The 25,711-nt window shown below is 45.4% G+C and overlaps 1 protein-coding gene across 2 annotated transcripts in view; it reads left to right on the plus strand.

Annotated features, from left to right (window-relative positions):
• Nucleotides 1–8,479, plus strand: part of ARHGAP19 (Rho GTPase activating protein 19) — a 53,509-nt gene extending 45,030 nt beyond the window's left edge. For both annotated transcript variants that reach the window (XM_036336461.1, XM_036336460.1), the window contains exon 12: nucleotides 4,479–8,479. In XM_036336461.1, coding sequence (XP_036192354.1) covers nucleotides 4,479–4,489 — 11 coding nt within the window. In that variant the 3' untranslated portion in view covers nucleotides 4,490–8,479. The remainder of the gene's footprint in view (nucleotides 1–4,478) is intronic.
• Nucleotides 8,480–25,711: the final 17,232 nt, after the last annotated feature.

The following is a 25,711-nucleotide window of genomic DNA, read 5'->3' on the forward strand; positions in this document are numbered from 1 at the left end:
TTCTTTGTTGTGGGGAGCTGTCCTGTGTGCATTGTACAATGTTTAGCAGCATCCTTGGTCTCTACCCACTAGATGCCAGTAGCACCCTTCCCCCAGTTGTGACACAATAATGCCTCTAGACATTGCCAAATATCCCTTGGGGGGGAGGGAGAAAAATCACCCCCAGATGAGAACTGCTGAATTAGCACCTACTAATTTTTTGGGGGTGGTAGTGGAGTGTCCGTGCTAAAAACAAGTTGCTGATCCGATAGGTCATGGAAGGCAAATGTGTTTGCAAATCACACACGCACACACCTACTTATTAATGGACAGTAATTTCATCAGTCAGAATCTTACCCATTCTAATTTTATTAACCAATGTCACCCCAATAACTCAATAATAAGATAAAAGTAGAATCTTACTCATTCTCCAAAGCCCAGCCTAAACCCCACCTTCTTTAAATAACCCAGCCAGATATATTTTTTCCTTTGAACTTTTTTTCTCTTCATATATTTTTATTGAATTCAGAGAGGAAGGAAGGGAGAGAGAGATAGAAACATCCTTTATGAGAGAGAATCATGGATCGGCTGCCTCCTGCAAGTCCCCCACTGGGGATCGAACCCACAACTGGGCATGTGCCCTTGACCGGAATTGAACCTGGGACCTTTCAGTTCGCAGGCAGACGCTCTATCCACTGAGTCAAACTGGCTAAGGCTCCTTTGAACTTTTATTGATGCTACTAAAATGTTTACTACACATGTATTATTTGTAACTAGTTTCTCTTCTGGAAGACAAAGGCCAGACTTATGAATATACTGTGGTCTCCTGTCATCTATTCTTCTCTTGCTCCCAGTAGTGACAGTGCCTTGTATCTGGTAGGCATTTAGTATACATTTGCTGGTGAAAAGGGTAGTGATGGTGTTTTGTACTGGTCTCAGCCTATCAATAACTAATGTTGTGGTTGGATTGGCCATTGTGATTCTTACTATGATTGCAAGATGCCCTTCAGGAATAACCATCAGAAAATTTTTTGGAAAAATAAGTTTTATTACTTGCAAGACCTAGAAATTAGACAGCCCACCTAGGGTTGCATAGTGAGGTCATGGGCAGAGTGAGAGAGTACACTGGCGTAGGGTTCTGCATTTATTGGGGCCCAGGGTCGCGTGGGCTCACTCTTCATTGGTGAATTTAAAGCATAAAGAGTGCGAATTTAAAATGTGTGAAGAGAAAAAAAACAGTGGCCCAAATGAGCAGTTATTGAAATCAAGATCTCTAAAGCATAGGAGCCCAGTAGCCTAGTTCTTTATTTTGTCAGTGAGGCTGGCCTTGTTTCTATTGGAGAGAACTGTCTTTGAAGTGAATGTTTCTTTGAAATGGATGACTCAGCAATTGAAGCTTAAGTCAGGCACTTGCATTCCAAAAAGAAAAATCTGTGATGCTTAATGCTACAATCCACTATGATCTGCAGTGTCCCAGTTAATGGCAAGGACTTTAACTGCCTGGTTAGCTGATACGTTAAAAAGTAGGGGTAGGGCACCCTGTAACCCAGAAAGTACATATCTAATTAGGATTATAATAGCAAGTTCTGTAATAATTACACAGGCAATAGTCTGAAATCCAGTCTGTAGCTATTGTTTCAAACTTGAAGAGTCCTACAACGAAACTAAGCCAGTGATCTCAGGGGCCCTAGGAATCTGTTCAAAGATTTAGGCTATATTGTGAAATATTTTAACATCTTGAGCTGTCTGGTGTAAGTAGGTTTGAACCTATCTTGAGTTGATGGATTGCTTTATATCTCATCTAAGTGATCTCTTATATCTGAGAATAGTTCATTTCAGTTAAATGGTTGTGCTTCATTTCAGGAAGTGGTGATGCAGGTGGGTTCTCCAAGTTAGGCTTATATGGTGCAAGTATCTGTATCAGGTATTTAATAAGAGGCATATCTTCGGAGACAAAAGAAAATAAAGAACAAAGGTTAATGACTGGAGTAGATTAGAATCCCAGTTGCTGAGTTCTGAAGGCAGTCAGTCGAGAAGATTTCTAGATGTCTAGCTTGAAGCATCTTCAGATAGAGTGAGGGCAGGCAGTGGCAATCTGATAGGTTTTCCTGGTTTGCAGTTCGAATGTCTCTGGTGATCTTTCTGAGTGGCCCATAGGACAACAGGCATGAAGATTGTCCATACATGAGCTGTGGTGGTGGTTTCTCTGAAGTTTATTTCAAATTGTCCCATTTTAGCTTGCATGACTTTGGGAAAAGGGCTGTTTTAATTCCAATGATTCCAAGTCAGGAGGGTGGGTGGAAAATTAGAAATGTTAGTTTGGAGAGTTGTAGCCAAATATTGCAGGAAACTAGAATTCAGAATCTAGTGCAGTTTACAGGTATAAAACAAAACCTCAAAAACAATAGCACTAGAATCTTGTATCCACAAAGGTGTATTACTGAGACATATTTTATGTTGCTAACTCTGAAGACATACCTATTTTAATTAAAGTCAACTTACATTAGCTTTATTTACCGAAGATTATCCCATATCACATGAACTTGAAAAGCATTTGGGTGAGTGTAGTTATTTCTGAATTTCTAGGAATATTTAATTTATAATCTGCTTATTTTTAAGCCAATTAAATACAGCTCTTTTATAAATTAATTTAAGCAATACCATCTAGACTGCAGGGGTCCTCAGACTACGGCCCGCGGGCCACATGCGGCCCCTCCGAAAACATTTATCTAGCCCGCTGGGTGTTTTTGCCGCCGCTGTGTGCATAGGAATTTGTTCATAGTTTTTTTTAAAACTATAGTCTGGCCCTCCAACGGTCTGAGGGACAGTGAACTGGCTCCCTGTTTAAAAAGTTTGAGGACCCCTGATCTAGAGTTAGAGAGAAAAGTTACATATACATAACATATGTGCGTAGACATATATAAACTTGCAGACTGCACAGAGATCCTATAGCTTCTTTACTTCCTGGGGGAGGGGGGGGGGCGCGCGGGGCGGTGAGGAGGGAGTTACATGTCAAAGACATGGTGAGATTTACATCTTTAAGGCACAGAGAAAGAAAACATAATTTTTCTCCTAGGAGCTTTCATGCCTCTTGGATGGTTTTGGCAGTCCCAGTTAAAATGTAATAGTGCAACCCTTAAATTAGAGGAGCACTCTGTAAAGAATAATTCTGTGGACTCAGGGTCCAATGGGATTCAGTCAGCTTGAGTTTTGAAGTGGATGTCTCTTAATCAAAAAGCTCAACTTATGCACTTGCATTACAAAAAGAAAAAAACTGTCAGGGCTTCCACTGCAGTTGATAAGAACCTGAGCTCTACCTTCACGCTTGGGCTCAGTCCCTCCCCAGCTTTGCTGCTTAGTAACTTTATAAATCTGTGTAGGCTTCAGATTCTTCTCCTGTTACATGGCAAGCGCACCACCTCATCCACAGGTGGTTGTGAGGATAAATGAGATAATGTACATAAAAGAGCTCAGAGCAGTGCTTGGTACAAAATAGGCACTTAGTAAAATGGTAGCTGTTGTTGCCTTTAAGATGATGTGTTCATTGCTGCATTATTTACAAGAGCCAAGATTTGAAAGCAGCTCAAGTGCCCCTCAGTAGATGAGTGGATAGAACTGTGGTACATTTACACAATGGGATACTATTTGGCTGTAGAAAAGAAGGAAATCGTACCTTTTTTGACAGCAAGGATGGACCTAGAGCAGGGGTGGGCAAACTTTTTGACTCGAGGGCCACAATGGGTTCTTAAACTGGACTGGAGGGCCGGAACAAAAGCATGGATGGAGTGTTTGTGTGAACTAATATAAATTCAAAGTAAACATCATTACATAAAAGGGTACGGTCTTTTTTTTTTTTAGTTTTATTCATTTCAAATGGGCCGGATCCAGCCCGTGGGCCGTAGTTTGCCCACGGCTGACCTAGAGGGTATTATGCTAAGTGAAATAAGCTAGTCAGTGAAAGACAAATGCCATTTGATTTCACTTATATGTGGAATCTAATGAACAAAATAAACAAGGACACAAAATAGAAACAGACTCCTAGATACAGAGAACAGACTGACAGCTGTCAGATGGGAGGGGAATTGAGGGACTGGGGGGAAAAATGAAGTGATTAAGCAGTACAAATTGGTAGTTGCAGAATAGTCACAGAGATGTGGATTGCAGCATGGGGAATATGGTTAATAATGTCAAGATAAAGGCATGGGGCCAGGCGGGTGCTTGGGGCAGCAGGGAGACTGCTCTGCTGTACATCTGAAACTGGTGTGGAATGGTATTGAATGTAAATTGGTTGGAAAAAAAAGATGATGTAATGAACTGAGATTAGAGCAGTTGGACAAACTGAAGTTTACTTGGTAAAAATTCATCAATTCTCAACCAAACTTTTTAATCCTCAGTTTGTAGAAAATATTAAGTATAGATTCTCTAGCTCTTAGGTAGGAGGTTTGCAAAAAGAAATATTTATAAATGTGCTTAATGCCCTCGTTTCTCTTTCCACCTAGGATTCCTCTGAAGAACCCAGAGTTCTCCTGTTGTCCACCAGAGTTTGCTCTGCAGTGGGCCAGGTGTCATTCCGCTCGCAGAGAAGCGTGGACTTGCAGCTTGCTGCTGCAGTTTGAATTGTGAAAGTTACTAATCCTGTAACTCGACTGATACCTCTAACTCCACTCACTGGGTGTTTCTGCAAACTCTGCCTTCTGAACCAGTGCCAGCAGCTCTTTTTTTTTTTTTTTTGAACGTTATGGGGAAACCACTAACCAGCCAACCGGCTTACACAGCACAGTAAATGGCAGAACTAGGCAGACTCCAGTGCTGATTTCATTGATTTGTTTAGGCACAGTCTGTTTTTAAAAATAGGAGATTTGTGCTCAACTGCTAGTGTTTTGTTTTTTAAAGTACTGTCATCCTAGTGGATTGATGTTATTTTTAACAGATATTTTGGACTTTTCTCTATTTTGATAGTGTTGGGTATTTTTGTCATTATTTCTTGTTTATTTGTTGCTTGTTTATCTTTTAAAGCTATTTTTGTTTATGTAATCTAAATGGGCTCTAAGCCAGATGTCTTTTCTCTCTTTTTTACCTTCAACTTTGGGAAAACTTACCTCATGAGGCTGTAGTCCTCAATACCTTATTTATGTCCAAGGAATTTATAGCTTTCCTGGAAAATTTGTAGGTTTTCTTGGGTGTGAGATTGCAGATTATTTGGCCTGCAGTATTGAAAAAGGAGAATTCAGAATGATACAGTATTTTAACAAATGTTAATTATTAGATTGTGTTCCTCCCTCTCTCCTCTCTCTCTCCCTCCTTTCTTCTTTCCTCAGTGATGTCAGATAATTGTGTGATTGTTGAACTCGTTTCCTTCCTTCAGTTTTCTCTGCCTAAAACATCTCTGGTGCCCATGTGGTGCCAATACTTCTGTCAAATCACTGTGACTCAAGGGAAGTCTCTGACTGCTTAATAGAGGTTTGCCGAAATATCTATATGTGGTGGAAGCTCCGGAGTATGACTGGGTGGGGCTGGTTGTTTTTTGTCCAGGAGACTCCTTGGGGTGGGGATATGGTGGGGGTAGGGGGTGTCCTACTGCATTCTTCTAAGAGGTCAGGTGTGCAGGCTAGACAGTCTCCTGAGAGCCAGCTGGAGGCAGAGGAAGGAGGTGAGCAGTAGTCTCCGCAGCACTTAAAGGAGAGAATGTCCTCATTGGAAGCAGTGTGGCTTATCACCAGAGTCCTAAGAGCTGCACAGCCCCTCTCCTTGTCAGAATGGGCACGGGGAGGAGTGGGGCGATGGGCTGGAGCCGCTGCTTTGATGGGGTTGAGATGCTCATGTGTGTTTGGGGTGAGCAGAGGCATGGCTTTGATCTTGTGTGAATACTCACTGCCCTGAGAGCAGCACGTGGCAAGGGAGAAGGTTCGGTTTGTGCCTGCTCCTTAAGCTGTGTGACGCTCTCACCGGTGTGCTGGAGCGGAGTCAGGCCTCTGTGGTGAAGCAGTTGCCCAGCAAGTATGGTTGGCTGACCTGTTTTGAAACTATTGAAATGCTGTGTTATTGCTGAAATGAAAATGACCCTGGGGAGCAGAGTTTGCTTTTGTGTCCAGTGCCAGTCCTCTTTTTCATATTTACTGTTTCTTCTGCTGCTGTAACGGCAAAAGTGAAGGGAAAGAAAGGTAAAATTTGGCCTTCCAATTTGATAGATTGTGAACAATTGATGGGTAGGAGTATAAAACTGCTTAGAAGTCCCTTTCTGTAGAGCAGTTTTATGTCATTCTTAAAAGTACTTATTAGCAAATTCATTTGTGTATGGTTTCTATTTGGCTTTTTTCCTTATTGAGAAAAAATAAATTCCTTGCATCAGCTGTCAGGGAATTCAGAAACCCCTTTTGGTGTGAACAGACTGAGGTAGTGTTCTCCCTTCACTCCACACTTTATTCATCTGTTTCCCCCTGAGGTGTGGACTGTCCTTGTGGTCTGGCATCAGCTCGTGGGAGCAGAGCAGGGACCTGCTGCCCCTCGTCATCGGGTTTGTGCTGTGGCTCTGTCTGCGGGAGGTTCCTGAGATTCAGGAGGCTGGTTGTGTGGAGTCAGTAGTGCGCTTGGCTGGGTGGTGGGAGATGTCTGTCACAGCATGTGCTTTTATGTAGCTCACCCGTGTGCAGGTTATGTCTGTATTTGGGTATGTGTTTCATTTAAGTTATTTATTAAGTATGCTTTCCCTTGTTTTAAGGGTATGATAGGTCATTTTTTAAAATAGAAGCTGTGATCCAGTTGGAATTCAAATATGAGAAATAAATAGTATAACCTTCTGCCTTGTAATATGTAACTGTTCTAATCCTGTGGAATTTTATGGAAAACGCAAAGACAAGCCCTTTTCATTGGCCACAGAAGGGCAGTGTCTCCCTTTTGACGGGTGGGAGGGTATTTTTGAGCCAGCATTTAACAATTTTTTAAATCTGTAAGATTTTTTAAAATGTTATGTTTACTTTTTATGTTGGATCAGTCTCTGGAAATGCCTCTTCGTCTGGCTGAGAAAATTCATTTTTTCTGGGGTCAGTTGTGATGGGTTTTGCTGTGGTGTGAATATGGGGCAGTGTTTTGTGCCAGAGGGCTCAAGCATAAAAACCCAGCCTGCTTCATTGATTCACATCTGCACTGGGTGAGCTGCAGTGGTTGAATCATTGAAAACCAGAGGCATGGGAGTTCCTTACCTTTTACAATGATGGGTTTTTGCACTGGGACCAATGAATCTGGTTTGAGAACTCCATTGCAAAAAAATGAAGAAACAAAAAAACCCCAAACAAAACAAAAAGAAAACAGCAAAAGAAGGAAAAAATGACACAAAAAAATTCCCGAGAAAAACTCCACTGCAGCAGTGAAAGATTAGGAGATCCTGATACTACACCCGAGAGGCAACATATTAAAGGAGCTGGAGCTTTCTCATACCTGAAACCACAGTTGACCCGCCCCAAGCTCTTTACTCATCATGATGTCCCTTCAGCGTCAGTCAGCGATGACATGGGAGCCCCCTTGGGAAGTGGGTAGTGCAAGCTGTTGACTGTGGGGACCACTGGGTGTTCAGAGGTGGTGGTTTGGTTGGCCTGTAAGGACGCCACTTAATCCCAGAGTGGCAGAGCAGAACCATTCTCTCCTGAATAGCAGTGTTTCTGTTCAGCTTTCCTCTCAGGAGCCTCTATTAGACACGGTTTAAAGTACTGCCTTGTAGGAGAACCTGAGGTCATGGCTGTGCCCCACCGTGACCGGCCTGTGGCCGTGCATAACTGGGGAAGCCGTCTTTGGGATCGGACTTCTCTGGACTCCCTGCTTCCTTATTTCGTACGGGGCTTTGCACAGGTCCTGGAAGCTGATGGCTCTTGTTCTGGAGTCTTTTCTAAGTAGAACACCTTTCCCCAGGAGAGAGCCTCCTCCTTGCCCTCCACCCTGAAGTCTTTGTGTGGAAGGCAGGACCCCATCCCAAACCTGGATACCAGCATTTGGCCGGATTGCCCTAGATTTGGGGGAAGATTTGGGTTCCTAAGATGCACACGCATTTTAGACCAGTGGCAATGAGCCCAATCTAAAACGGCTGTAAAAACCTGGCTTTCCTAGACAACGAATGCTGAGGTCTTTCCTCCAGTGGAGAGTTGATGGAGGGGATGGGGAGGAGGTGGACTACATAATAGCCTGAGTGCTTGGGTTACCATGGAAACTGGAGTCTGCGAGGCCAGTCGATGCTAAAGAGCCATTGAGCACTCCCCCACACATTTGGGGACCAGCAGAACCTGTTGGGAAAAAAACACTCCTGCCCCAAGACCTTTCTTTGTAGCAAGGGTTGCCTTTGCACCATCCCTGGATGCGCTCAACAAGAGAAACAGGGTTTTTAACTGTCGCCATTTCTTTTCATTCTTGTTTGACTATATATCATATATATATGTAACTGTAAAGAAATAATCATATGCATTGTCTTTTATATTCATGTAATATTCTGAAATTAAATTTCTTTTGTTTCTTATCTATAGGCTTTGATTGGTTTCTTAATTCACATTTTGAATGACAGATTATTTTTAATTTTTTAAATCCTCACCCAAGGGTATTTTTCCATTGATTTTTAGAGAAAGTGGAAGAGAGTGAGAAAGACAGAGAGAAATATTGATGTGAGAGAAACACATCGATTGGTTGCCTCCTGTGTGCACCCCGACCAGGGCTGGGGAGGAGCCTGCAACTGAGGTACATGCCCTTGGCTGGAATCGAACCCAGGACCCTTCAATTCCCAGGCTGATGCTCTATCCACTGAGCCAAACCAGCTAGGGCCTGATGGATTATTTTAAAGAGATTGCCTATAAAAAAATTCTCCCACTTTTACTGAGGTATTATTGACAGAGGTTCCTCTTGTTCTGAAGAACATGAAACCTCTCAGAAAAGCGCCCGTGGCTGGTTTTCCGGCTGGGTGGTGAGTCTGGGAGGAGGGGGCCTTTTGCCGATAGGATATGGGATTGGGACCTCCAGCTTCGGGGTTTCCCTGGCTGGGTTTAGAATGCTTTGCACAGATTTCAGTGTCTCACATAATCTTTATTTACTCATTTAAAAATGAGTGATATTTACAGTAACAGTAAACACCAATGACATTTTCATCTAGGGAGGCAGGTTGTAGTGTGCAGAAAACTCTGGTTGAAATGTTTCTGCTGCTTATGATGTATGCAATCTTGGTTACGTCCCCTTGTCTGTAAGGTGGGACACTGGTCTAGTCCCAGTAATGCCATGCTCAGATTAAGCTTAGCACACAAGGTTTTAATTTGGGGTCTGTGGTTGTCCTTCAGGATATCGTTTACCCCTGTAATTCTATGTAAAATGTGTGCATTTGAATTTTTCTAAGGCAGAGAGTTTAAAGCTTCCACAAGAACCCCAGAGGAGTCTTTGACCACTAAAACACTGTGAACCACTAGCCTTCCACAGTGCCTGGCAGATGGCAAGTATTCATCAAATGTTAATTCTCTCTCTGCCAAGGATAAATTTTATAATCAGCAGCTCATTGATGCTGACATCGTTGTTTTTGATAACAAAGGAGTTACTTAAATCTGGAATGGGGGAAAGCTCTGCAGCTGTTCCACTCTGCTGCCTGCCCCTCCTCTCCTCTTCTGGTGTGCTAGCTCCCCAGGTGCTGCTCAGGACTGTCTGTCCCTCTGTCCTCAGCCTCAAGGACCGCCTTGCATTATTTACTGTAAAGAAAGGAGCCACTGTTCCTGGTAAATGAAGGTTGGAGAGACACTCATGGATAGTACATGCGAAACAGTGATGCAGGGAACAGAGACAGGGGGTAAATGACAGGAGTAATTTTGAAAAATAGGATAAAATGCCTGGTACAGTGCTGAGCACATAAACATTAGTAACTGAATCAGAGAAAGGACTGAAGAAGAAGACACACACTACACAGCAGAAAGAAAGGTAGGAAAACCAGCTGGGAAGAGTTTTCCCAGGCCAGTTCCATGGTCTTTTTTTTTTATTAAATATATTTTATTAATTTTTTTTTATAGAGAGGAAGGGAGAGGGATAGAGAGTTAGAAACATCGATGACAGAGAAACATCCATCAGCTGCCTCCTGCACACTCCCTACCGGGGATGTGCCCGCAACCAAGGTACATGCCCTTGACCAGAATCAAACCTGGGACCCTTGAGTCCGCAGGCCAACGCTCTATCCACTGAGCCAAACCGGTTAGGGGCAGTTCCATGGTCTTTGTCATTGGCGGGCTGCCCACTCTTTGCTCTTGCCTGCACTCCTGAAATGGAACATATGGGGATGGGAATGGTGAAGAAGCCTGGCCCTATTCGAGGGATATGGTGTGCAGCATAGCATGCTTTTTTCAATGCTTCTTTTAAGTCCCAGCCTCTTCATTACCCCATAACAGGCAAAAACCAACAACAAAAATTGGGGTTGAGCCATGGCCAAGTTTTGGTCTAAGTGGCTCATGAATATCTTATCCTTTATCAGCAGCATTCAGTGCCCAGGTCCTGAGAGGTGTCTGCCTTGGAACCAGGATTGAGGTTAGCAGGAGGGGCCATTAGTTCACTGCTAGCTTTCCCCTTTTGTTTCCCCAAATCTACCTTTTAAAATGTTCAGTGCCTTAGTAACGAGGGGTACTTTGTTCAGTTGAACCATTCTTTGGGCAACAGAGAAAGGAAACAGACTAAAAATCGTGAGTGCAGAAGCCATGCCTCAACACCGGTCTATGGCAGTGGTAGTGGCTTTTTTTTTTTATTTCAGAGAGAGGAAGGGGGAGTGAGAAACATCAATGATGAGAGGAAATCATTGATTGGCTGCTTCCTGCACACCCTCACTGGGGATCGAGCCCGTACCCCTGACATGCGACCGTTACCTCCCGGTTCATAGGTCAACACTCAACCACTGAGCCACACCTGGCCAGGCAGGGGATTGCTTTTGAGAGCTCCTGCCTACGTGCTTCCCAATTTTCCAGTATCGGAAGAGGAATTATGACAGGGCCTCTAAAGAGTTCAAGTCTCCTGTGAATGAAAAATTCATACCACAATTTACTGAGTACTTACTATGTACGAAGCTTTGTGCTAGCCAATTAATTCCCGTGTCATTAAAGTCGTACATCTCTGTGAAGTAGTTATCTCCCATTTTACAGTAGGAGACACAATGAAAAGTTTAATGTATCCACTGTCAGCTAAAACGTGGCAGAGCCAAGATTAACATCCAGGGTTGCCTGCCTTTAAGAACTTGGTTTTGCCCTGGCCAGGTAGCTCAGTTGGTTAGAGCGTTGTCCCGATATACCAAGGTTGCAAGTTCGATCCTTGGTCAGGGCACATTCAAGAAACGACCAATGAATACATAAGTGGAACAACAAATCTCTTACTCTCTAATCAATCAATAAAAAAATAATAAAAAAAGAACTGTGGTTTTATGCAGGGGTTACACACCCCAATGTCTTCAGGAGCCAGGAAGGAAATGTAAGGTATGAAGACAGCAATCACTCAAGAGATTTAAAAACACCATGGGAGCCAAACACAACTCCCCCACGGCCTGGATGTAGCCCACAAGTCCCACTTGGCATCCTCTGCACGACGCTGTGCCGTTCGTCTTCTGGCTGGGCCGCCGGTCCTCACAGGACGTTCTCCATGACTGCTCCGTGCTGGCTCTGGGCTGACAGCAAGAGTGCCTTCCAGGATGGTGTGTGTTCCAGCAGGGAGGGTGAGTGAGCCCCCGCCGCTGGGAACTGCTGAGGGAGAACCTCTCCTGTGTGCACTGTCCCATGTGGCAGCCTCTAGCCACATGTGGATGTTGAGCACTTGAGATGTGTCCAGTCTGAACCAAGATGTGCACTAAGTGTGAAATACACCCCAGAATTCAGACTCAGTAAGAAAAAGAGAATGTAAAAATGTCTCAATAATTTTTATATTGATTATATATTGAAATTATATTTTGGATATATTGGTAATTAAATTCTATCACTAAAAGGACTGTTATCTGTTTTTACCTTAACATGACTGCTAGAAAATATTACATATGTGGCTTATTTATTTATTTATTTTTTGTTAATCCTCACCCGAGGATTTATTTCCCATTGATTTTTTAAAATTTTGTTTTATTGCTTAAAATATTACAAAGAGTAGTATATATGTCTCCTCCCCCCCACCCCCTCCCTTGGCCTTCCCCCGGACTCCCCTAACCCCCAGTATCTTGTGTCCATTGGTTATGCTTATATGCATGCATACAAGTCCTTTGGTTGATCTCTTACCCACCCCCTCAACCCTATCCTGGGCAGAGCCATAACCCTAACACTAACCCTAATCCTAACCCACCCCTAACCCTATCCTGGGTAGAGCCATAACCCTCTCCTCCCCTTCTCCTTCTGTCCTCCCCCTCTCCTCCCCTTCTCCTCCCCCTCTGCTCTCCTCTGCAAGGGGACTTGAAGTATGAGTATGCCAAGCACTACCTACCCTCAGAGGGGGCACTGCCCTCCAGTGTTTGCCCATGTTGTGATCCATCAAGATATTTTTAGTCAATGAACTCATAATAGATTGTGTTTGTGGCCTGTATTTTCCATATGGATAAAAATGCAGCTATGAAGTATGGCGGGTATTAAGAGGAGTCTTCATGTTCCCAAGTGCAAGGAACTACTGATACAGTTCTCTGAAAGCAGAAGAAGGGAAGCTGGGCTGGTCAGAGGAGACAAAACATTAAACAGGTAACCTCCTGCCCAGCCGGCGTGGCTCAGTGGTAGAGCATCGACCTGTGAACCAGGAGGTCACGGTCCTATTCCCAGTCAGGGCACATGCCCAGTTTGTGGGCTCGATCCCCGGTGAGGGGGCATGCAGGAGGCAGCTGATCAACGATTCTCTCTCATCGTTCATGTTTCTGTCTCTCCTTCTCCCTTCCTCTCTTTGAAATCAATAAAAACATATATTTTTAAAAAGTGACCTCCCTCCCCCATGACACTGCCCTGGGCACAAAGACCCATTCGTCTTTCTGTTCTGCACAGAGGCCTAAGCCCAGGGCCTTCTGCCTCTCCCTGGGATTTACTGGGAACCCAATGACCAGTAATCCAGGCTTTATTAGGTACTTTAATGTAACTGAAATTGAGGTCTCGTGCTGCAGCCACTTGAACACTTGCTGTGTGTTCTGTGTTGAATGGACCAGGCAGAGGAGGAGAATGGAGAGGCGGGGCATGGCTCTGTTCCCTGTCTCTGCTTCTCTCTTCCATGGGAGCACAGCCTACTCTTTGCAGAGGAATCCAGAAGCCATCTGGTATGGCGGAAAGGGGGATATATTTAGTCTGAAGCAAATCCTCAGCAGAGACATAGAATCAGAGCCAATCAGCTATTTGGGGCTTGGAGAAAATGTGAGGCGAGGAAGGGGGTGAGGACACACCAGATCCCCCGTACCCACTTTAGTCAGGGAGCTCCCTGGTCTCTGGTTTAGAGTGGATTCTGTTTAAACAAAGGGACTGGGAAATCATTGAGTTAGCTCACAGACGATGCTTTACAGACAGAAATGGAGATTTGGAAAGATGGCGACTCGGGCCTGAGACAACACATCCAGTGAGTGGCAGTGCGGGAATCTGAACCCATCTCTCTTTGAAAATCAGCTCTACTAGCCCGGCCAGTGTGTCTCAGTGGTTGAACATTGACCAATGAACCAGGAGGCCACGGTTCAATTCCCAGTCAGAGTACATGCTCGGGTTTGGGGCTTGATCCCCAGTAGGGGACGTGCAGGAGGCAGCCGATTAATGATTTTTTCATCATTGATGTTTCTCTCCCTCTCCTTTTCTCTCTGAAATCAATACAAATAAATCAACTCTACTAAGAGCACAGTTTTGACAGATGGATATATCTCTGTAACCACCACTCCAGTTAAGATGTACAACATTCCCATCACTCCAGAAAGTTCTCTCATGGCCCTTCACAGTGAATCCCCCAGGCACCTGCCCCAGGCCGCCATCTCCTTTCTGCCACTGGCGGTTCCTTTTGTCACTAACCCCGTCTCCTAACCAGCAGTTGGTGTGTTGACTACCTCCTTCTGCTTCCTGTGTGGCTGGAAATAGCGGGTGTTCCAAGATGCTGGAGGGAGGACCCTTGTTCCATGTTTCTGCTTTCCTGGGACCAATGGCCGGAAAGGAGAAGAGTGATTCTTGCTTGTGGAAACCCGAGTCCCACAACATCTGGTCTTTTTTCATATTAAATCTTTAAGAGCTCGTATGTATCATACATCTGCAGCACATCTCAACTCGGACAGGCCACATTTCAAGTTCTCAGTAGCCATGTCACTCTCACCCTTTTTGGACAGAGTTGCCTTACCAGATGAGAACGTTCAGGGGCATGTACCTGTAATAACAATTTCTGCCACTAGATGGTGCAGGTGACCTTTCCCCCAATCAATGCATCAAGTGTTAGATTGGGTGGTTGGGGACTTCTCTTAAAACTCTCTGTCTTAAATTCATTTGTTTAAATTGTAGCCAGAAGTGAGCTTGAAAGATTCCAAACCATTACAAACTTACTCTAGACATAAACATATGTAGCTGGGTCTGTGTGTGTCTGGGGCCCATGGTGTAACTGGGATTTCTCAAAGTTTACATCCATGTAAAATATCATGTTTATTAAAAGATAAGTTGTAAAATGTGCTAATTTAAAGCTTACACATACGATGTTAAAACTTAGCTTACATATATATGTAAAATGTGTGTGTAAAATGTGCTAATTTAAAGCTTACACATACGATGTTAAAACTTAGCTTACATATATATTATTAAAACAACTAGAGGCCCGGTGCACGAATTCGTGCATGGGTGGGGTCCCTCGGCCTGGCCTGCGATCGAGGCCTATAGTAATGGTAGAAATTGTTTAGAATTTAGGCAAACAAGACTTGTTGGTGAGGAGTATTCTCTCACCGACATTCTTTAGAATTGTGGGCATATAGTGCCCACATAAAAAGCAGACTATTAGTTGATTATTTAAAAATTCTCCATAAAAATTCTCCTTGTTACCTGCAACCAAGGGGAACCAGTCTGACCACCCCACCCATGTCCACCACTGGTACCTGCTATCCTGGGGCTTCTGTTCTGTTTCAAGGATGGGGAGACTGAGCCTAGCAACACGCCTCCATTCACATCACATGGGTCCTGTGCTGGTGGCCAACCTAGAACTAGAAGTCAGGTGCTTGGGACTCCCTGTCCAGTGCTCTTTTCACCACATCATTCTGTTTGAGAAGTGGTGGCAGTTGCAGCTATCATCTCATTTCTCGTGTCTCCGTACAAATACCCTGAGCCTGACACGGTGGCCAAGAGTCCAGCCCCTGCTATGCCACTTACAGGCCAAGCATAGGGCTGGGCCTAGGGGGCCTTAGAAAATTGTTGAGTGAATGAGGAAAGGAAGGAAAGAAATGCCCTCCAGACATTTTAGAGACGTACCATTCCTGGTGGTTGGTGAACCAGTCAGCTGGCCATCTGGTGGCAGATGGGTTACACTGGGCCCCTTCCATCCGGAGGGGCATTGATTTGGTTCTCATTGGAACAGACACGTATTCTGGATGTGGATTTGCCGCTCCTTCCTGAAATATTCTGCCAGCCTGACCATCTGTGTTCATCTCATTCAGGGTCCTGGTATTCCACATCATACTGCTTCTGACCAGGGAACCAATTTCAGAGCAATGTAAGCGCAGCAACAGATTTGTGCTCCTGGGAATTCACTAGTCTTACCACATGCCCTATAAACCAGGCGCAGTTGGCCTGGTGAAACTGTGGGACCGCCCTGAAGACTTGGTTATGGTACCAGCAGGCCTGAAAGGTTGGGGTTCTGTCTTACAGGGTGCACTATGTCCTTTGAATCTGTGACTATTTCTCCCATAGTCATCAACAGGTGGAATCGGAGGGGCTTCTTGTTTTTACATCGAATAACTTATCTATAGAATTGTGTCCCTCCCTGGGTGACTTTGAGCTCTGCTGGTTGAAGGCCATGGTTCTGATGGGACTGCCTCCTTTGGGGATGCCGGAATGATTCCATTGACTTGAGATGCCACCTGGCCATGTTGGGCTCCATGTTCCTCTGAACCGAAGGGAACATGGGTGGCTGCTACACAAAATGGCAGAAGAATTCTATCTGCGACTCTGGGACACCTCTTAGTACTTAGTAAATGTTGATGGAAAACCATAGCAACCAACAAAAGGCGGGGCCACTGGGGAATCAGACTATACAGAAGAGAAGGTTTGGGTCACTCCATCAAGTAAAGGACTCTGACTAGCTAAGGTATTTCAATTATACGCATTTTAATTATTCACATTTTTAATATGCCTTGGAGTTCACTCCATGTTCGCACACAGAGCGATACCTCATTCTTCTTAACGTCTGCAAGATGTTCTATTATGTGGATGTACCATGTGGTTGGCTGAACAAGGAGCCCCCTAAACTATGCCCATAAACGAATCTCTGGAACCTGTGAATGTTAACTTTATGGCAAAAACGGAGTTTGCAGGTGTGATTACATTAAGGATCCTGAGATGAGGAGATGGCCCTTGATGATCCGGGTGGGGCCCTACGTGCAATCACACTTGTCCTTATGAAGCAGAAGATTTAACGCGGAAGAGGAGGAGGCAGAGCTTGGAGTGATGTGCTCAGACCAAGGGATGCCAGCAGCCACCAGAAGTTGGGAGAGGCAAAGAAAGGATTCTCTTCAGAGCCTCCAGAACTGGAGAGAATACATTTTTGCCGTGTTAAGCCACCTGGTCTGTAGTCATTTATTACAACAGCCACAGGAGACTAATACAACTGTCTCATACCCGTGCATATTTGGATTATTTCTAATCTTTTGCAAACAGTGCCGTAGTACGTTTCCTTGAACATATGTCATTTCACATATGAGTGCGTAAATCTATGAGTTCAATTGCAGAAGTGGAATGGCAGGATCAAAGAAACCCCAAGCACCCCTTTGCTGCTATGTTTGTAATTCAGTTCTGCTGCTGTGTCCCAAGAGCATTAATTCATGTTGGATCTGTGGCACAATCTCCCCTTCCATGACTTTCCCCAGTGCCATCCAAGACCCAGCTCAAAAGATACCTCCCCCAACAAGCTCTGTCTCCTGGGCAGAGCTCTCTGCTCCACTGGCTGAATTCCCATAGCAACGTGAATACATCTCTCCTGGAGCCCTGATCACGTCGCACTGTGTTTATATGACCGTCTCTCTCGGGGATGGCGAGCTCCTTTAGCGCAGAGTGGGTGGAGGAGGTGCTCGGGTGGGGCAAGGGTCTTCAGTGACTGTGGTTGCATGTCTTTCGCCGGCCTTGGGGGAAATACCAGACTCACAGGCTTGACAGGGATGGGGTAGAGGATGGGGTAGAGACCTGCAGTGGAGGTTTTGACTCAGTGGGGCAGGTAGGGGGCCAGGTTTCATGGAAACAATCCTGATCCAGGCCCGCCTCAGTTGTCCTGGGGTTTCTGAGGAGTAGGCAGGAGGGTGAAGGGGAGGGGAATAGGTGGAGAGAAGTGATGTGGCTTCTACAGGGAGGTCCTAAGGGCTGCAGAAGGTGCAGGCTTCCTTGGGCCACAGCATGTAAATGGGGGAAACACGCTCCTTTTCAATCTAACGTTTAGTTCATTCTGTGTATATTCACTGAACACCTGCGATGTGCCAGGCCAGGCAGGTGCTAAGTGGAGGGATCCAGTGGTGAGTAACGCAGGCATGTCCCCGGCCCTCTTGGAGCTTACAGTCTAGTGGAGGAGGCAGATATTAATCAGATGATCCTGGAAGTAAGTTTAAATGGTAGTGGTGAGAAGGAGAGGCGTGTGGTGTAACCCCAGGGAACCCCATTCCCATAGTGTCCAGGGGGAAGATGGGGAGATGGAGACACGTGGGTGACTGTGATGCAATTAAAGGTGATGTCTGTCTGTCATGACGATGGGTCAGCAGTGAGGTGAGGGAGAGGGAGGCGTAAAGGGTGCTGCATAGGTTTCTGCTCATCTAACTGGGCAGGCAGGAGGGCGTTCGGAGAGACAGAAAACACTAGAGGAGGATTGGGGTTGGAGGAGGGGAGAGGGAGCCCATGAATTGGGTTTTGGTCATGTTGAGTTTGAGGAGTCGAGCAGGCAGCTGGAGAACAAGTCTGGAAGCAGCAAGACTTCTCAAGCTCTCCCATCCCCAGGACACAAAGAATCACTGGTGAAGACCTGCCCCTCCTCCTGGTTTTTCCTCTTTGGTCACTGAATCTGAGGCTGTGTCTTTAAATGACATCATAATAGGTCCGGCAGCAGAGCTAGATTTGAACCCAGGGAGCCTAAACTGGAAGCTGTGGTCTTTTTTGTTTTGTTAATTCTCACCAAAGGATATTTTTCCATTGATTTTTAGGGAGAGTGGAAGGGAGGGGAGGGGAGGGGAGGGGAGGGGAGGGAGAGGGGGAGAGAGAGAGCGAGAGAGAGAGAGAGAGAGAGAGAGAGAGAAACACTGATGTGAGAGAGACACATCGATTGGTTGCCTCCCTGCAGGTGCCCTGACCAGAGCTGTGGATGGAGCCTGCAACTGAGGTACATGCCCTTGACTGGAATTAAACCTGGGACCCTTCAGTCCGAGGGCCGATGCTCTATCCACTGAGCCAAACCAGCTAGGGCTGGAAGCTGTGGTCTTAGCCACTGCCCCCCAGCAGCCTCCCGTGTGTGCTGGAGGCCATGTCTACAGAGCAGCAGGGACTCGGTGTTGGGTCGCCCATCAGCACAGACGGACAGGAAGCTGTTGCATCCTGACCTGTGACGGTGCATTATGGTGGCACAGGATTTTAGTAGAAATGACATTAGAGAATTGGGAAACCAGAAAATGAAATTTGACAGCTGACAACAAAGGTGTCTGAGCCTTCTTTTCTGTGCTCGTGTGTGTGTGTGTGTGTGTGTGTGTGTGTGTGTGTGTGTTTGTGACCCTGTTTGTCATGCCGCTGAGTCCTGCTTCCCTCTGTGACCCCCAGCAGAGCTCAGCTGTTCGCCCTGGGAGACTGTCCCTGGGGGGTGGGGAAGGCTGGCTGTGCGCAGGACCCGGGTTCAGGTGCAGAGAGGAGACGTGGTGCAGCAAAGGGGGTTGCAAAGTCCTCAGGGAGGCAGAGGTGAGGGGGCCCAGCTTCAGGCTGCCCCGCTCTAGTATTCTCTGTTCATTGAGATGAAATGTCTTACCAGAATGTGTTGGCTGACAGATTGCAGCAGCTTTCTTTCTTTTCAGTTTCTTTTTTTGTGTGTTACTTTTTAATTGTATTTAAAATGGACACAGAAAACTGCGGAAGACAAATGTATAGCATACAAATGCATTAGTATAAGGTGAGCACCCTGGTAGATTAGCACCTAGATCAGCGGTTCTCAACTTGTGGGTCGCGACCCCTTTGGCGGTCGAACGACCCTTTCACAGGGGTCGCCCAAGACCATCCTGCATATCAGATATTTACATTACGATTCATAACAGCAGCAACATTACAGTTATGAAGTAGCAACGAAAATAATTTTATGGTTGGGACACAACATGAGGAACTGTATTTAAAGGGCCAGAAGGTTGAGAACCACTGACCTAGATCAAGAAATGCAGCTCCAGAGCACCTGTCTCCAACATAACTCCTTTCCTTCCCCCAGAGTCGCTCCCATCCTGACAGTTATGGTAACTTCTTCCTTGCATGTCTATATAATTTTATAACCAAGATTCTCCTTCAACTTACCATTTGGTCTTACCCACTTTTTAAAATTAAATAAAATTTTAGTTGTAGTAAAAAACACATAGCATAACATTCACAATCTTAGCCCTTTTTAAGTGTACAGTTCAGCAGTGTTAAGTATACGCCCAGTCTTTTGTCACAGATCTCTAGAACTTGTTAATCATGCAAAATGGAAAGTCTATACCCATTAAACAACCTTCCACCCCCACCCCCCGGCCCTGGAAACATTCATGCTACTTTCTGTCTCCATGAATCTGACCACTCCGGTACCTCATGCGAGGAGGGATCATACAGTATTTGTCTTTTCATGGCTGGCTTATTGCACTGAGCATTCTATCCTCCAGGTCCATCCATGTTGTGGCATGTGCTAGATTTCCTTCCTTTTAAGGCTGAAGAGTTTACCACATCTTGTTTATCCACTTATCTGCCAATGGACATTGGAGTTGCTTCCATCTGTTGGCTATTGTGAATAATACTGCTGGCGTGCACTTACATGGGTGTGCACTTACCTACTTTTTTAAAATATATATTTTATTGATTTTTTACAGAGAAGAAGGGAGAGAGATAGTCAGAAACATCGATGAGAGAGAAACATCGATCAGCCGCCTCCTGCACATCTCCTACTGGGGATATGCCCGCAACCCAGGTACATGCCCTCGACCGGAATCGAACCTGGGACCTTTCAGTCCGCAGGCCGACGCTCTATCCACTGAGCCAAACCGGTTTCGGCTACTTTTTTATTTGAAAGTCTTTTAAGTCTCTTTGAATCCAAAGATTCTCTCTTGACCCCCCAATTTACATGCTGAAGAACCCCGATTACTCAACCAATGACCTTCCCCCGTCTGGATTTTGCCAACTGCACACTGATGGCGCAGTTCATCGTGTTTTCTGTCCTCTGTATTTCCAGTAGTTTGGGAGCTGGATGCAGAGGCTCGATCAATTCAAGTTTTGATTTTTTAGCAACTATACATGGTGTGTTCTTTCATCAAAAGGCAGACATGAGGGCCCAGCTGGTGTGGCTCACTGGTTGAGCATCGACCTGTGAACCAGGAGGTCACGGTTAAATTCCCGGTCAGGGCACATGCCCTGGTTGTGGGCTCAATCCCCAGTAGGGGATGTGCAGGAGGCAACTGATTAATGATTCTCTCTCATCATTGATGTTTTTATCTCTCTCTCCCTTTCCCCTCCTCTCTGAAATCAATTAAAAATATTTTTTAAAAAGGCAGGCATAATGTTGTGTTATCGCGTTATGTGTGTGCATGTAGGGGGTGACGTTAACAACTGCTGATACTCAATGCCTAGAGCCAAGCATTAATTTATGGTCACAAAATGGTGTTGTGCTAATTTAATCATTTTTCATTAATTAGCTACAGAAGCTTTCTTAACAGTTAGCCGATGGAGAGAAACTGTGCAATGCTGCTTTTGTGTGCCTTAGCTATTTGTCTTTTGCATAAGATTTTCTTTGAAGGGTCCATTATTTACAAATGAATAAAAGAGCAGAGAACTTCTGGGTAATGATAATTGGTTGAATCATCTCCTTTCATTCTCTCAAAATTGTAGTAAATTGACAGAAAAGGGGTTTTTCTGAAGGTCCAATACTTGCAAGGACAGAGAAAATAGAAGCAAGCTAACAACATTTTGAGTAAGATGTGAAGGACTGGGCATCCTATAACTGTTTCTTTTTTTTCTTTTTTCTTTTTTTAAATATATTTTTTATTGATTTTTCACAGAGAGGAAGGGAGAGAGATAGAAAGTTAGAAACATCGATGAGAGAGAAACATCGATCAGCTGCCTCCTGCACATCCCCCACTGGGGATGTGCCCGCAACCCAGGTACATGCCCTTGACCGGAATCGAACCTGGGACCTTTCAGTCCGCAGGCCGACGCTCTATCCACTGAGCCAAACCAGTTTCGGCTACTGTTTCTTGAGAGAGGATACAGGAGAGGGCAGTATTTGGAGACCTTTCAAATCTGAAATGTCTTTATGTTACCCTCCCATTTGATTGACAGTTTGGCTGTGTATGGAATTTTAGGTTGAGGATCATTTTCATTCAGAACTTTAAAGATATTGTTCTACTGGCTTCTGTGCTCCACTGCTGTTGTTGAGATGACGAGGACCATTCTATTTCCTAGCTCTTTGTAGGTGACATTCATGTTACTCTTTCTGGGAGCTTGTAGGAGCTTGTGCGCTCACTGTGCTGGAATTCCACAGTGATTCAAGTTGGTGGGGATCTAGTTTTATATGTTGTGGAGATAAATTCTAACATAATCAGCTTAAAAAGGTGAAAGTTGTTGGCTCCAGAGAAGGGAAATGGGGCGGGGGACTGCCATTTTCATAACAAATCTTATAGACCGATTTGACCATTTTGTGCATGTATAGCTTTGAGGTAAAAATAAAAACTAAAACTAAAGGAAAAGACAAAGAAGGAGCATGGGCTTAGGAGGAAGGCAGACCTGGGCTTCTGTTGTTTGCGAATCACACATCTCTGGACCTCAGCTTTCTTATTTAAAACGGGGTGGGGGTGTATTCCACTCTGCCCAGATCCCCCGTGGGGTGACAGGGGACATGGAAGACTTTGTAAGTTGTAGGAGTGAGCCCGTGGGAAGTGTTAGCATCCTTAAGGTGATGCAGAGGAGCCCGGGTGAGCCGAGGAGGAGGCTGTGTTTCCAGCTGCCGGAGGACAGCGGGCAAAGCAAGAGGCCGTCATTTCCTGCAGCCCAGCGTGCACTGCGGTCCTCTTCCCCCGGCATTCCCTGCTAGTAGAGAAAACCGTTTGTGCTACGTGGGAGGAAGTGGGCCCCCGTCCAACTAGTCTTTGCTGGGCCCCATTGTTACCTGTAGAGCTCAGTTCCCCAACCCTCGGTCAGGGGGCTCCCTTCCAGTCGTGTGCCCCTCATGCTCTCATTCTCCAGTTTCCAAGTCTGCTCTTCCGAAGCCATTTCCTCTTGGGAACTGAACCTGGAATCCAGGGAAGCTGCCACCAGTCAGAACGTGGAAGCCAGGCTTGCCCATAGCATGGCTCCCCAAATCGAAGAGGACAGCGTACCTTCTCTCTTAATTAAGATGCTTGTGTGCACAGAAGGCAACATTCATTGTTTTTGTCTCAAAGAAAACTGACTGGAGTGCTGGATGGGGAATGATTCTGAAGCTGAGTTTCATGAAAGGAGTCTGGTGATTAATTAGCAACGCCTGCCATGGCGGGAGCGGAGAAAGTGGTAGTTCACCCTTCGTGTACTTGTCATCACTGATAGAAATGTTTTCTTTCTTTTCCTAATTGGGCATAACCTTCATAAAGTACACAACTTGGTGTATGTTCACACACACACACACACAGGCTCCCACCACCTAGATCAAAACACAGAATATTTCCGAAAGCCCGGAAGAATTCCCCGTCACTCTTCTCTTTAACATGACCATTATTTTGGCTTCTGTCATCATAGGTTAGTTTTGCTTGCATGTTACTTCATACAAATTGAATTAAACAGTACGCACTCCTGTGTCTAGTTTCCTTCACGATGCCCGTGTGGCTCATTCACGTCGTCCGGGGTTTGTTCTTGCTCCTGAGCCCACTGTCTGGACACACCACAGATTGTTCGTTCTCCTGTGGATGAGCAATTGCGTTGTTTCCAAGTTTGGGCAATTATGAATGAGGCTGCTAGATATTCTTGTACATGTGTTTGGTGGGCTAAACTTGTCATTTCTGTTGGGTATTATTATGGACCAAATTGTGTCTCTCCCCCCCCCCCCCAAATTCATATGTTGAAGCCCAAACCCCCAATGATAATGTTAAAAATTGTAGTCTTTGGGAGGTAATTAGTTTTAGATAAAGTCATGAGGGTAGAGCCTCAATGAGGGGACTTGTTATTGTTCCCATTATTCCTTCTAAGAAGAGGAAGAGATACCAGGCCTTCTTCTCTCTGCCACGTGAGGGTGTAGCCAGAAGGCAGACATCTGCCAGCCAGAAAGAGGGATCTCACCAAGAACCCGACATGTGGGCACCTTGATCTTTGGCTTCCCAGCCTGTTTAAGTCATCCATCTCTGGTATTTTGTTGTAGCAGTCCCAGAGCTGAGACGCTAAGTCTCTCTGTCCCCCCCGCCCCCCCCCCGCCCCCTCTTTCTCTTGGAGAGCATTTGCTGGGTCAAAGGAAGGTAAATGTTTAGCTGGATTTCTACTCACAAAGCACTGGTCTGCACTAAATGTGAACAGAATCTCTGTTCACCTCAAACCTGGTGCTGGGCTCCAGGTCCACCTGTTGAACTCAGACTCTGAGATATTGTATCAATTTAGAGCAAGACTTAAAGAAAAGCAAACACAACCAGGCAGCTCATTCTCTAACCTTCCCCTGTTTTCATATTTTTTGCAATAGTTCACATTTTCAGTTACTTCATTGAACTGTGGTTTTCTGCAGGCTTGAAGAAATCTTGAATTCCCTCTAATTCCTTCCTGACTTTCCAGGGGCTTGCCTAGGCTTGCTTTGCCTGATGTCAAGCCTTCAGCTTTCTTTAGTGTCCAAGAGTGGATCTTGTCTGTATTTGCTGGCAAAAGTCTTTGGCTACCTCCCAGGCCCACCCATCAATTCTCCATGTTTGGAAATTGTTGTTTCCATCAGGAAGGGAATAATTTTTCAAAAAAAAAAAGAGACCTCTTTTAAAGTTAGCTCTCTGCTTTTTGAAATAATAGCTGCTTTGAATGTTTTTGTTTGCATTAAATGCTTATGTTTGCTCCTTAAATACTTCTGGCTGTAGAAAACGCCTGACTTATTAACTTGCTTCTAATTTTAACAAGGATCACACTTCTTGTTGCAGCAATACAGGGCCTTGTTCATGGATGCGCAATAAATATTTATTGAATGAACTTAATGAAAATCATTTAAGAAAACATTACATAGACTCTGACTAGAGGCCGTGGAAGGTCCCTTTCAGCTCAGAGTTGAAGGCACAGCCCTCAGGCGATTCCTCACCCTGACCACGGGGGTGAGCAGTTGGAGGAGGGAGAGGGCAGCTTGTACTTCCACTGCAGAAAGGAATGGAGCTACACGGGCAGCCGCCTGGGGTCGCTGGGTTGGGTCTGCTTATCCAGATCCAGCTGCTCTGGCGCTGAACAACTGTTATTATTCCTGGACTCTCAATTCTGTTTTTCCTCCAAGATAGGGGCCTGAGTTTTCCGCTCTCATCCCAGTTCATTTTGCTTTCACACACATTTATTGAACACCTACTTGGCTCCTGACACTGGGCGAGGAGCTAGACTGCAAACACGAACCGCACAGAAGCTGTGAGACAGCCAGTCAGCGCCGTGACCCCGGGTCAGCTACTTGTCCTCTAGGGGCTCCATTTCCTCGTCTGTAAAGTGGGGGATTGACAGGCTTATCTCTGGAGAAGCATTCAGCTGGCTCACAGCTGGCATGCAATCAATGGTTGATAAATGAATGAGCAAACTGCGGCCGGCACAGACTCCCTGGCCTGCTTTCTCCCTTTCATCTCCTCTCCTTTCTTCCTCTCCCCTCTTTGCTTCTCTCTTGCTCCCAGTGCTTCTCATCTGCTAGAGTTGTCCTGGAGGCAGATGGTGGCCTTTATAAAAGCCACCTGATCTTAAGTCTAAGAACTTTGTCATTGAGAGCCTCAAGTGGTCCACCCTTCTTCAAATTTGAGTCCATCATGGGGTTTCGAGATTAAAACTAAAAGATTCGGAGTCTTGCTGGCACCACCTCCCAGCGATTCCTGGTGTCTCAGTCCTTATGGGGTAGGTGCCCGGTGGATTGGATGCTGTCTTTTACACAGGTGTGTGGCCTAGCGGAGCAAGATTTAGACTCATTCATGGCCCCCCTTGGCAACTCCTTTGCCACATGGGCTGGTGGCTTCACTTCTGTGGGCCACCAGCTGTGCAGTGGTATTTGATTTGATCATTTCTTCATCCCCTCCTGGCTCTGGCTTCTGTGATTGAAGCTGCTATGCACCAGCGTCACATGGCTCTGTCCCCTCTCCTTATGCCTCTGCCCCCAGCTATCTTTCTCTGTGATGTGACTCATGCTTGCGAACAGTATGTGGAAACTGGAGAGA

The sequence above is a fragment of the Myotis myotis genome, unplaced genomic scaffold (assembly GCF_014108235.1).
Source record: "Myotis myotis isolate mMyoMyo1 unplaced genomic scaffold, mMyoMyo1.p scaffold_m19_p_15, whole genome shotgun sequence".
Lineage (NCBI taxonomy): Eukaryota > Metazoa > Chordata > Mammalia > Chiroptera > Vespertilionidae > Myotis > Myotis myotis.